This window comes from Thermobia domestica, chromosome 15, assembly GCF_964235325.1.
Source record: "Thermobia domestica chromosome 15, izTheDome1.hap1.1, whole genome shotgun sequence".
Lineage (NCBI taxonomy): Eukaryota > Metazoa > Arthropoda > Insecta > Zygentoma > Lepismatidae > Thermobia > Thermobia domestica.
The window spans coordinates 39,018,625-39,033,263 of NC_137468.1; the positions used below are offsets into that span (position 1 = coordinate 39,018,625).

General features: G+C 36.9%; 1 protein-coding gene across 1 annotated transcript in view; it reads left to right on the forward strand.

The window, feature by feature from the left end:
- Positions 1-14,639, forward strand: part of LOC145671463 (neprilysin-like) — a 98,337-nt gene that overhangs the window by 57,300 nt on the left and 26,398 nt on the right. The window contains exons 10-12 of the mRNA XM_081740654.1: positions 4,187-4,359; positions 8,393-8,569; positions 11,896-11,996. Of these exons, the coding sequence (XP_081596780.1) occupies positions 4,187-4,359; positions 8,393-8,569; positions 11,896-11,996 (451 nt within the window). The remainder of the gene's footprint in view (positions 1-4,186; positions 4,360-8,392; positions 8,570-11,895; positions 11,997-14,639) is intronic.

Consider the following 14,639-nt stretch of genomic DNA (forward strand, 5'->3'; position numbering starts at 1 on the left):
CGCACATATTTTAAGTCACATGTACAATCATGTGCAAAGTTATTGTCGCATATCTATAACTGTCTTCTTGTAAGAATATACTTTGATAATGATCTTGCAGGGTACTTTTAATACTGATACTATGTGTATAATCGGGAAATGTATATTTGTGGTAAATTTCATAGGAAAAGAATTGTAAATAAGAAAATTAGAATGAGTGAAACAAAATGTTGCTAAATGGACAATAAAGTTTTATTTTCGTTTTATTGTTCTTATTTACTGCTCTTTTGACAAGAAATTTGCCACATATATGTCTTTGCCGATTATACGCATACTAACATTGTAAAAAGTACCTGGGGAATTCTTTATCAAATTTTATTCCTAGATCAACATGTTTATAGACATGCGACAATAATTTTGTACATGAGTGTACCATGAAAAATACACTCAAGTACAGTATTACATATACAAGTGACAACCTTAATAATCTGATCTGACTTAAATAAGTTCGTGATCTTGGTTTAGTTTGATTTTGATTGCTTTTTAGGTACACGACCAACAAAAACTTCAATTTTATTTATTGGTGATCTTGGTTTAGTTTGATTTTGATTGTTTTTAGATACACTGCCAACAAAAACTTCAATTTTATTTATTGGTGATCTTCGTTTAGTTTGATTTTGATTGTTTTTAAGTACACGGCCAACAAAAACTTCAATTTTATTTATTGGTGATCTTGGTTTAGTTTGATTTTGATTATTTTTAAGTACACGGCAAACAAAAACTTCAATTTTATTTACTGGTTAAATGCGTTATAACAGTGAAATAGTAACACTTGGTTTGCATTCAATAGGTCTGAAATTTTCAAATATTTCGGAAGCTTTGAGGGATGAGGTTAACACATGCTGTTTTTTTAATTTTTTATTTTCTGCAACGTCCCTCTTGTCTTGAGCTTTTTCATTCTTCCTCTACAGCTGTCTCTGCGTAACAGATAACAAGTTGCAAATCCGTTCTTCTGTTGTGATCTCCCTAACACTAAAAATTTCTTGTACTTCGAATTATTCAAACACGAGGATCAAAAGTTTGATTTACCCAGTATCTTTTACCATTGTTTCCAATACCGTTTTCAAAAGGAATAAATTTTTATTCCAATTTTCCAAGTTCGAATTAACGATTCTCCACTGTATATTTTAATACAGTAAATTTTAACATAGTAAATGTTTATTTTTTCGTAATATCTTGCTCAAGGGGGTTTAAACTCCAAAAATCCCGTTGCATACACACTGGTAATAGTATAAGACCACAAATGTTTATGAAATAGTGACTTTATGTAATAATGAACTTTAAAATGAAATAAAATAAAATCTTTGAGTTTTACGTCCCACGATTATGCCGGCTATGCTAAAGGAGACGATGATGATGAGAAAAGAATGAAATGGTGGAATGAAGAAAGTGGGAGGAAACGGGAGAACCCCGTGGAAACTCAAGCACATGGTGTTTGTTAATTTGGCGCGAACTGGGATCGAGCCAGAAACCCCAAGCACCAAAGGTGAATGCTCTACCACTGAGCCATCGTGGCCCTAGTAATGAACTTACTTGCTGGTGTTGGAAGCGTTGTTGACTAGCACAGTCTGTCTCAAAAATTCATTCTAATTGTAATTAGTACATTAAATTCTAATATTTCATGACACACCATATGAAACTGTGTGACATACTGGTTGAAAAGCACTGTATTTTGATTAATATACATAATTGGCAATTAGTGAGTTTTTTTTTGGCGAAAATTTCATTTAAATCCAAGTCGCAAATTCATGGTCCATAAGTCAGGAAGCAAAGATCTGTAGAAGAAACTATTTCACATGTGTACTTAGCACATCAACGTCTACTTCAATGCCAAGTTTGGTCAAAAGATGGAATGAATTCTAAAGAACTTAGTAGGTAGTGTCTTTTAAATTTTTTTTATTATTATCATTATCATTTTGCACAAATTTGACTGAATCCAAACTCAATATTTTGATGGCTAATAACTCTGGAACCAAAAATCTGTACAGGAAAATATTTCACATGCTTACTAAATAAGAAAAAGTCTACTTCCGTGAAAACTTTAAATCAAGATCAGATGGATTCTGTTGACTGTGAAGAACTAAAAGTTTCTTATTATATTACACTGCATCAAAACTATAATGTTCTGTTAGCAATTTTATCAACTGAAATACAGTATATATTGAACAACGCACAAACACCGCTTTTTCTTTCTCTCCTGTAGGTGGGAATCTTGCGTTGGACAAATGAACAACTTGCTGGGCTTCGCTATTGGATATAAATATGTACACTACTTGTTTGATGAAAATTCTAAGCATGAGGTACGTTCTTTACAATGATATTTAAGTTTCTTCTATATATTTAAATGACAATTTACCAAATCTATAGCTTAATAGATAAAGAAAGTTATATTGTCACAGAAACAAATTCTTAATATTGAACAATTTTACATTATTATTGACATACAACGAGGGTGTCCAAAAATAAGATGTACTTTATATAGGAGCGTACTCATCATATACAGGCTAATGCACGTTGGTATGTTTAGATTAGATTGTGTTGTTCACATGAGATAATTTTGAAATCAAATGTTGTGATTATGTATGTATTATTGAAGACTCGTTACCTATAATTATATTATTTGAAACATTTATACACAGTGGCGTATTTAGGGGGTGGCTTCCGGGCTTAAGCCCCCCCCCCGAAATCTTACTTAGTATAGTAAAGTAAATAAAATATCTTGCAGAATTTTCACATTTCCAGGCAAAGCTCCCCCCGAAAGTTAGCAAAGTCCCTCCCGAAACAAAATCGTAAATACGCCACTGTTTATACATATAGAATGTAATCGCAGCTCCTAACTTTTTAATTCGTATTTATTGATACGTTATTCAGGAGACATTTATCTTTATTTCATTCAAATATTGAGGCTTCCATTTTCCTCATTTAATAGCCCAGTCGCTTTAGAACCAAAAGTGGCCTGAAAAATGAAAAAAAAAACTATAGTTCTGGAAATTGCCTTAAAATGTCCTTTGGGGATTCCATTTAAACATACTAAAAATCCCCAGTGGTGGGGGTTGGAAACCTGCCGCCATCTTGAATTTTAGGTCCCATTTGCCAGTTTTTACTGAATATCACGAATCCTATCAGCATTTGTGTACCATAAGGAAAACTCGCATCTGTAAGCAGGATATTCCAGTTTCAGACCTAAAATATGTTCAATTTACGCTTATCTCGCCCATTAGCGTAACTTGAATATGTTTCTGGGGTTGCCATGGTCCCTAAGTTCTGGAAATTGGTAGTACCTTTTACACCACTAAAATGGTTATGAGTAAATAGAGGTAAATTTGTCACATTATTTTCGTTCAGTAAAAAAAATCTCTGGAGGGCCAGCTTTGTTCTTGGGGAGGGCCTAGCCTACCCTGGTCCCCCTCTAGTTACGGTTATGATCCCATCCCTATTTTTTACGTAGCGACGTTCCTGCTCATGAAAGTGATGTGCAAGAAGGTAACGGCAATTTATTTTTCTTTCTTTCTTTCTTTTTCTTTTTTTTTTTTAAAAAAAGAAAGTTCGCACACTGAAACACTCTGTGATCTACGCTGCTCACGACTGCAGACTGAATAACTTTTCTCGCGGTGAATAGACTGGACATTAGAAGCTATGACTTCTATTCGTCTAAAAGAGATAGTGACGGGACACACTAAAATACTGTGAGATCTGACCTGCTCATGCTGCAGACTGAACAACCTTTTTTGACGTGAACAAACTGGACGATTAAATGCTGTGACTTCTATTCGTCTGCTGAACAATGTAGGATACGAAATGGAAGTAACAAGCAATGTGAAGTGTTTTGTTTGTGGAGAAGAAGTTAGAAAAGGATGTGATGAAATGGAAGTTGGTATAAAAGGACTAAATGGTTTGATAGAGTGTAGTTTATTAAGAAAGGATGGATGAGTGAAAGAACTTGAAGGACTTACTAGTTTGGTCATGCACGCCTCCTGCAAGAAAACTTACATCAGGAAGACATCTATAAAATCAGCAATAAAGAAGGTTGTTGAGCCACCAACATCAAGAGCTCAATCTACCCTTTTGAGGTCGACTCAACGTGCATTTGACTACAAACGTAAATGCTTGTACTGCTGTGAGTAAAATGCTTTACTGTCTTTTCTAGAGCATTTGTTGTCGAGGAAAAAACGAACTGCAGAGAGCAAAGGAAGAGCCAAAATAAAGACGACATCTATAGCTCATGCTATTATGAAAGGTGTACGGCCTCGAATCATCGGTTCACCTCTTCAAGATGCTTTGGGATTATTCCTTTACAGGAAGCATGTTTCCAAAAACCTGGTATGTTTGCTGCACAAATTGGGTTTATGTTCATTTTATGACGATGCACGAAGTTTCAGCGATTTCCCATTCCCCAAGCACAATTTCGCCTGACACATTTGTGCAATTTATGTTCGATAACGCAGACTTTAACGTTGCAACTATTGACGGGCACAACACCTTTCACAGCATGGTAGGAAACAAGTGCATAGCCCCAGGTTCCCATCTACAATGCATCGGAGAAATAAAGAAGTTGACAACTAAACCATCTGTTTCAGAAACTGGCGCAAGGCACTTAGTGCCGATTGCAAATTATGAACACCGTCAGCCTGGTCTAAAAAAACATTGCAATTTCAGATTTTACTAGTGCTCTCCCTTGTTCTAAGGAGCTTATGAAGATTGAAGCTGCTGACGTTTTGTGGCTCGTTGCAAAACTGCCAATACCAGGATGGAAATCTTTTATGAATGCAGCCAACGCATCGGTGAACAGTGAAAAAAGTGAGGTTGTACCATTAACGTTTGTGAAAGCTCCACCATCAAAATGTGACACAATCCTTACTGTGATCAAAATGGCCATAAATCACTGAACCAGGATACATGTATCATCACCTTCGATCAGCCATTGTACATAAAGGCTCGCGAGATAATGGTCTCAACTGCTCACGACTCAGACTTGTCAAAAGTAATTGTGAGGCTAGGAGGGTTCCACTTGCTCTTGTCTTTTCTGGGTAGCATCGGTGAAATAATGGCTGGCAGTGGTCTTAGGGAGTTACTCTGCACAATATACGCTTCACACGCAGTAGACAAAATGCTGTTAGTGCATGCGTATGCAAGAGCTATTCGGGTTCATTTTCTGGTTCAGACAAGCTAAGCCCATCTAGTGTTGGATCGCATGGATGTTCCGGATGATAAAAAGGAGTACATCAAGAATTTCCTGTCAGATTTTCTAAGTGAAACACCCACCGTATCCAGGATGAATGAAGATCCACAAATTAAACACCTTGTATCTACATTTAGTAAAGAGTTAAACGTTATACTTACTAATAGCTCACTGCAACATCGTGGATATAGTACTTTCGAATGGTTTCTCTCATGAAAGAGTATGTACATGCTGAACGATCTGGGAACTGGGAGAATCATCTTCGTAGTGTAGCCCAGATGATACCAATATTTCATGCCAGCGGTCACACACAGTACGCCAAGTCAAGTCACTTGTACTTGCAGGACATGTTGCAGCTGTCACAAAAACTGTCTCGAGAGGAGCACGTTAACTAAAAATGTTCAAGAAATTGTGCCCACTCACAAGATTTGTCAATCATTAGAAAATTTTGCTGGTCTTGATTTTACATCAGGAGAACAACACGTCGACTTCCGAGATTCAAGACTTTCTCGTGATGCTTCAGATGTACAGAAACTGATTGAATTGTTGAAAGATCACCCTCCCTTTACTTGAAATTCAAAAATCATGTCTATTGCAACTGGGGTAGTTGGCAATGAATCAATCAACTGGTACAAAGCAGTACAAGTAGGTGAGGTATGTCTTGGAAAGTTGGTAGGCAAAACTTTTGGAGCTGTGAAACTTGCCAGGAAAGATAGTCATGTCTTTGGCATCAATTATCTGTGTAGTAAAAACAAAAAACTTACAACATTGTTGTAAATCCCCTCCTTATTTTTCAACGGATTGCGATTGTCAAGCAAACTGATGAGGATTTGGCTGACTGCTTCAAATACGAACTGGCTCCATATCCCTTATCTCTTTTTGAGAACGGTGGAATGAGAAAACAACTAAATCCTTCCTCTACGATGTTTTTACACCTTTGGGAAACAACATTGACTTGCTTCAGAGCTTTGTGGTACTGGACGGAGGCTTTTTATTACATCGAGTGAAGTGGAATGAAGCTACTAACTATGCTGGAATTTACGATTCTTATATAAAGTACGTCAGGAATCACTTTGGAAACTGGTGTACCATAGTGTTTGACGGTTACGAAGATGCTTCCAACCATACAGAAACTGCAGAGCAAAGCAGAAGGGCACGTCTAAAACATTTTATAGACGTCAGAGCAGAGGACAACCTCCCTCTCACTATAAAACAGGATCAGTTCCTAACGAATGCAAAGAATAAAGCAGGGCCGATTGCGTCTCTGGTTCCTAAGCTCCGTCAAAATGGATTCGAGGTTTTCCAGAGTGATGGGGATGCTCACCTCCTAATAGTTCAAACAGCTTTTGGAAAATTTGTCAAATTTTCAGAACGTTGTTGTGGTGTGGGAGGATGTGGACCTCTTGGTGTTACTAGTTGCTCTAACTCCACTTGAAAATAAAATTTATTTTTATAAACCCGGAAAATTGAAAGTAGAACCAAAAAAATTATCCTCAAAACAATGAGAACCCTCGTTTCTTAAAGAGAGCATATTGTTTGTGCATGCTTTTAGTGGCTGCGATAGTATATCGGCTATATACAATCAAGGGAAGATTAAGATCGTCAAAGTTTTCCAAAAAAATCAACACCTTCATGACATCCCAGCAAAAGTTTACCACCCTCACACCACACCGGAAGTTCTCACTGAAGTTGGGCAGAAAATATTTCTTGCTTTTTATGGAGTTCCCCTCAGCGAGACATGTCTAAACGCCTTCAGGTGCACCTGGTTCCAGCGATCGGTACGAAAAATCAAGCCTGACTTGGCCTCATTCCCTCCCACTGAGAGTTCAGCTGGCCAACATTGTTTTCGGGTGTATCACCAGATCCAAATATGGCTGGGAACAGACCTTGATCCCAAGAGTTGGGGATGGACCACAGTATCATCCACACTGGAACCCATCCGCACCTTGGATTCTGCCGCTCCAGACAACATTTTAGATATGATATTCTGCTCATGCAAGACTAGATGTGGACGGAGATGTCACTGCTGAAAAGCTGGTGCAATGTGCACTAATGCCTGTTCACAGTGCTCTGATGTGTGTATTAACAGATCACTGTCGTCACCAGATGAGGACGAGTCTTCTGACGACGACGTCTAGTGAAGCCTACCACCATTCGTCTGACAGAAACACTGCTTATTGCATGTAACGCAGTGAACATATTTACTTAATACAATATCTACATTTAATGTGTAACTTTATGTTTATGAAACTGAATAAGTTTTTGCAACTTAAATCTCTTTGTCTCCGCTTTATTTCATTGTATTATTTTGGTTACTGATAAATAAATTATCAAAACAATTACTAAGCAAATATATCTCTTTTATCATTCCATTTGCGTCAATCAGGTGTGAAAGCCATTGTTCTCTGCATCCTACATGATTTCGCTTTTCTCCTTCCCTTCTCGTTATTTCAACTATACCACCATTAAAATATCACTCAAATGTAATAATAAAGCTATTTAGAAACTGTTTCAAGCTCTGGAACTAAAATATCCTGCTTACGAATGTGAATTTTCCTTATGGTACACAAATGCTGATAGGATTCGAGATATTCAATAAAAACTGGCAAATGGGACCTAAAATCCAATATGGCGGCAGGTTCCTGACCCCCCACCACCACCGGGACTTTTTAGTATGTTTAAATGGAATCCCCAAAGGACATTTTAAGGCAATTTCCAGAACTATAAGATTTTTTTCATTTTTCAAGACCTTAACTGACCGGGCTATAACTGGTAATTGCATCCAACATACAGAATTCGCCTCTGTAGAATTTCCATTTACGTCCGCCTATATTTGAATTAACGACGTCAGTTGTTCGATACATGATATAATGGAAGTTCTGTGATAAACTGTATACTGACATCATCTCAAAAATTTGCTACAGTGTGTTAACCTTCCAGAAGCATATCCGATTTAATAGTTACGAATTATAGTGGATAATTACATCTTCACACTTTCCTACATCTTGATAGCTGTAAACCGTCTTATAACCTGAGCGATATTGCACTATGTCGCATGAAGACACTCATCATTTTGTGTTTAAGAAGATCCGGTAATTATTATTGAATGCTTCCCAGCTATTGATATAATTCAGGAAAGAATTTGTTAAATTAAAATTTTCCTCTGTTTTCCAGGCAGAATCCATGGTACTTAATATAAGACAAAGTTTCAGAGAACTTCTAGAGGAAAATGATTGGATGGATCAAGAGACTAAATCTTACGCCCAGGATAAGGCTGGTTATATGAATTATTTAATTGGTTATCCGGAATGGTACAAAAATGTTTCTGCTCTTGAAAGCTACTATGAAGGGGTAAGTCACTAGAAACTCTACAATTCAAGAAACAACTAACTCTATAGAAAATTAGAAGTAAATGTACTGTAATCGGAGTAATCTGAAAATTAGATGTTCAGGAAATACAGTCTCAGTCATAGCTAAGGCCAAGGGCGCCCATCAGGAAGGGGTGGCAAGGTGGGGCGCTTGCTCCCCTAAGAGGAAATTGTACTTGCGAATATTGAAAACCCAATAGAATTTTTACATTAGTTACAGGAAAATTTGAAACTATATTTGAAAAGTCGCTTATACTTGCCTCCCTTGGAAACCACAACATGGGAGCCCTTGGCTAAGGCATTTCAACATAGATAGAGATGGGCTCTTCTGGTTAACAAAAAATGTGAAATAGCAATTCTAACTTTCTAAGAAAACAAACTTTATCGAATACAACAATATTCTTTAAACGAAATAAAAGTTTGAGATGTCGAGTTTCTAAAGGTACAACCTGAAAAACTCGTAGAAAGTCTTACACAATTAATCACTACAAAAAAGTATATTGTAAAGTACCCAAAATCTTTACATGTATTTTTTAATTTATTTTTGTTTACTATAAAATAAGGAAGTGATATTCAAACTGCTTTAAAAAAAAATAAAAACAGATAACGTCGGCAGCACACCACATAACGTGTGCTACAAATTTCTAACTGGAATGATTTAGTATCTTAGAAACCTTTTATACTTGGGGGTAGAGCGTAGCTCATCTGAAATTTGTAACACCGTGTATTTAGACAACTCAAGGATGAATTTAACTAATCACCTTAGAATAAGAAGTGAAATAATCAATTACTTTTGGATATTTTCGACATCACACCACAAGCTATTAGGATTCGAAATGGTCTTAACTATAGAAATCTACTACATCGTAATGGCACAGAACCATTATGGTTATCTAACATCGCAAATAGATGCAGTACTCACAGGTAGTTTAGCTCAGTTCAACTCCAAACGATGTCCTTCCACTCTCCAATCTTAATTACAACTCCCTGAGTCTAGTCTCCGTCCTCAACCAGCACAACCCCTTTCCGGGATTTAGGTGCTTCCTGGTTGTGGCGAAGAGCCTCCTTCTGCAATCTCTTACTTAGTTATTTCCGTATAGGAAAATTTCCTGTAATTGTGGTGTGATGCCGACGTTATCTGTTTTTATTTTTTTCTAAGCAGTTTGAATATCACTTCCTTATTTTATAGTAAACAAAAATAAATTAAAAAATACATGTAAAGATTTTGGGTACTTTACAATATATTACTCGTACATCAACTACATGCATTCGAAAATTATCTAAAATATTTTACAAAATTCATAATATCAACTATTTTCAAATTTCTAAATTTTATCAAATGACATTAGTAATAAATCTGAATATAGTGTAGTTGTTCTAGACCATATGGATATATCGGTGACACTAAAGCAGAACACTTCTATTTTGCGCGAACGTAATGAAATGACCGTTGTTATGGCAATCTGACATACTTTAGATGTATTGATAATAGTTCTTGTTTTGTGTCTACATTTACAGATTTTGTTTTTACAGTACAGTTTTTACAGTTGCAATAAAATGCTATTTTGTCGAAATCGATTTTAACTATTTTGTTTATACTGCATTTACAACCTTATATCCTGGTATCAGTCCTCAGTCCCTCTGGGTAAAATCTAAAATAGACAGTTTACTCTTGGAAATGAGTTCTTTGCGGGCGACTTTCAATGATTCAATCGTCATGAAATACTAATAAAATAAAGCGTTTTTTTTTTGGGGGGGGGGGGAAACTTCACCCAAGAGTAAACTAATACACCACCCCTTGTGGATATTTTCAGGGCAAATGAGTTATGTCATAACGTAAGGTTTTTAATGAAATATTTAAATATGAGATATAAATGAAATCGCCTAAATCGCTTTTGAGAAATTATTTAAAAATGATTAAGAAAACAAACTTTATTTTCTTCATACTTCATTAAATGTTTCATCATTAACGGATCATATTTAAATATTTCATTAAAATAACCTGACATTATAACGTAACTCATTTGGCCTGAAAATATCGACAAGGGGTAGTGTACTCTTGGAATTGAGATTTCCTTGGAGGAAGTTTCCAAAAAAAAAAAAAAAAACCCGCTTATCATTTTTTCTTTAAAAAACAGTATTTCATAACGATTCAATAATTGTACAATACAAGGTGGCCCGAAACTATAGAGGTATACAGTCTCGTACTGATCGACTGACGGCATTTCATATAATTTACTGTTGTTATCCATACAGGTTTAACTTAGGCTATAGTTTATTATTTGAATTTAATTTCTTTTCACTTATACGCTAAAGTCGGAATGGATCGAAGCATATAACCTCATTATCTTAAAAAACTGTCATACTTGATCAATGCAGGGTTGTATACCTACTTCTGGGCCACCCTGTATTATTGTCTACAGCATATATATATATATATATATATATATATATATATATATATATATATATATATATATAAGGTACATGTACCAATTATGGCCAGGGTCTCTAATATGGCCCACCCACCATATTTCTGTAGATTTACGTTGGTGCTACTAGATGACAATATAAACTATGTCCTCTGAGTCCAGCAAATATGTATACGCTTTTCATGAGGACATAGTTTATATTGTCATCTAGTAGCACCAACGTAAATCTACAGAAATATGGTGGGTGGGCCATATTAGGGACCCGGTCCATAATCGGTACTAGTACCATATATATATATTAGCTTTTCTTCAAAAATATTCTTTCATTTTAACATCCCACGATTATATCCTTTAGGTTAAGAGACAGATAATTAAGGCAAGTGAATAATAATGGAAGAATTGGTGGAATCACACAATGTAGAAGGAAACGGGAGTATACCTATCTCGAGAAAACCCACAGGCACGATGTTGTGCACCACAATCTTACTAGGGCGGGTATCGAACCAGGGACCACAAGCATAAGAAGTAAGCGCTTTACCACTGAGCCACCGTGTCCCTTGTTGCTTTCGTTCAACAGTTATCATTTATGAAGTAACGGACCGCCGGACGGACGAACACACATTACATTCTTATGTGTCCCACTTATATAATCCTAATGATGTATTGATAATCTCAATACTTTCGAAGTTGGAATAAAAAGTCTTGGGAGGAGCAGCGTCATTTATGTATTTATATTTTAATATAGTAAATTCTTAGTTTCGGATAATATTTGTAAAAGGAATTAAAAGCCGGTAATCTCCATTGAATACACGACTGAGATATGTAACTATATCTACTGTATATCCACACCTATTCATAATTGCATTTTTCATTTCAGGTATCTACTGGGGAAAATCACATACGAAATCTCCAAAACTTGATGTTGGTGAACAAAGTGATTAGTTTGAAGAAATTACGTTTAGAACCAAATGTAAATGAGTAAGTCCTGCATTTTCATAATCGAAGAATAAGTTCAGTAGATGTATTAATATAATTAGTATTAAATACACTTTGTATGTTATTGTGTGTTTGTATGTAGTAAACGCTTCTTTTCTTTATAACATTTGCATAAATTTTTGCGGACAAAATACATGTAATATCTGGTGTAGTAAAAAGTAATCCATTATTTTGACATGGAATTGAAGGCTTGACTTACCATAGTTAGAATGATCTGATTTAGGTCACATATGCGCCCTTTTGTTCGATAACGTGTTGCCATTTGGAAGGTAATATCATGATGCCTCTCTCATAGAAGCCCTTGTCCCTAGTGGCAAAAAATTGAGACAGTCGATTTTCACGAGCCTCTCTTGAAGCGACTTTTTCACCAGCAAACGTGTTCGCCATGGACAGAAACAGATGGTAATCATTTGGTGCCAGGTCCGGATTATAAGGGGGATGCATAAGAACCTCCGAACCAAGCTCCCGGGCGAGTCACTATCGATGTGTGTGGCCTGGCGTTGTCCTCGTGCAACACAATGCCTCTCCTATTGGCCAAAGCTGGCCGCTTCTAGGCGATTGCTGCCTTCAGACGGTCCAATTGTTGACAGTACAGTTCCGAGTTAAGGGTTTGGCCGTAGGGGAGCAGCTCATAGTAGATAATTCCCTGCCAATCCCATCAAACACACAGCAAAACCTTCCTGGCCGTCAATCCTGGCTTGGGCACCGTTGGCGCCGGCTCGCCACGCTTCGACCACGACCGTTTTTTGCGTGACGTTGTCGTAAATAATCCACTTTTCATCGCCAGTCACCAACCGCTTCAGAAATGTGTCGATTTTGTTGCGATTCAGCAGCGATTCGCAGATGGAAATTCGGTCTATGAGGTTTTCTTGCGTTAACTCGTGTGGCACCCATACATCAAGCTTCTTTTTGTATCCAGCCTTATGCAAATGGTTCCACACGATTTTTTGTGCAATGTTTAGCTCTTGGGCAATCGACACAGTGCTTACATGACGGTCGGAAGCGACAATGTCCATGATTTTATTGACATTTTCGACACTTGGCCTTCCAGTGTCTGGTGCATCTTTGACGTCAAAATTACCGGAACGGAATCGACGAAACCAAAATTGCGCGTGATTGGCTGTTACAGTATCAGGACTATAAACACTATTCACATTTGCAGCCGCCTGGCTTGCGTTTTCGCCTTTATCGAAAAAAAATTGTAAAATATAGGGTATTTTCTCTTTGCTAGTGTCCATTTTGACTCGCGCTCACACAACACTGTGTCAACTCATCACACCTATCTAAACAGTATTTGTAGTACGCAATCTAATCGTTTGAACGCCATCTCGTTGAACCCGATCGGACTTATTCAACGCGAGATACAGATCACTGAAGCCATTTAGTGGCAAAATAATGGATTACTTTTTACTACACCAGATAAATAACTCGAGATAAGTGTGAGAAAGATTTTATTAGAGAATCTCTAAATAGGATATTCTTAGCAGTACCAAAATTTCCCATAAATAGTCCTTGGTAATTCTGCGTGAAATACGAGAAATTTCTGATAAATTCGTAGCAAAACATGTCTCTCTGAAGCGTCGTTACTCGCCAGTGATGCCACGAGTCACCAGGTCACTTGGACCAGGGTCATCCGGATCTGTGTCTCGTTTTTGTATCATCTGGCACATTTGGCAGGTTCTAGTCTTTACGTAAAAGGCTTACATGTCTTCCAATTTATGTTAAAGCCAGTGGTTCTAAAAGTGTACGTAGCAGCCCGCGGGGCCCTAGAACAGTGTTGAATTCAGACATTTTCACCCGGGGGGGAATGTGAACTCCTCGGGGGGGAAGGGTTGTTTTTCTGTATTTTTGCAAGAAAGCAGCATATTTAACAATTTCATTCACATACACATCTTACCTAATATTGAGACTAATTGCTGATAAATATTCAATGTGAAATTATAATTAAAAGAAACAATCGTTTAATTTTATCTAAAACATTAAATAAAGACTGGCAAAAATATTTTAGACTAAATTTTAACTGCTATTTACAGTAGCTATTTTTGTTATTATTTCCTATGTTCAGTAGTTACTGTTTGTTACTAATGTAGAAGTTTTCAAAAAGATTTAAATTAACGCAATTTTTTTTTGTCCTAAAACAAACATACATAGGAATATCTTAACAAAAACTTATCATTCTTTCTCACACTTCTGATTCTGAATCAAGCATATTAGCCTTGGTTTCTTCATTGCATACACATCAATAGTTTAGTTTACGAAATCTTCAGTAGGACTGTCTTCAGTAGGATTTTCCACGACTTTGTGCCGTGTCATGGAAAATCAGCGCTTGGGGCGAGAGTATACGACGTTAGCCCCGTACGTGTGAGTGAGGTCGACAGACCAGCTGCGAAAGGTGAGAAAATTTTAAAAAGTAAACCCTGCTTTTCCTTGATTTTGAGCACTTTTTATTACTTTTTTCCTTTCATTTTATATATGTGCACATGCCCACATGTGCATATGTGTTTCATTCCTCTCTTTTTCTTTCCTTCTTTTCTTTTCCCTCCCGAATTTTGCGCCCCTTACTTCGGCGCCCGGGGCCGTTGCCCCTCCCCCATTGCACGGCACTGAGCAGGATCTTCGTCACCT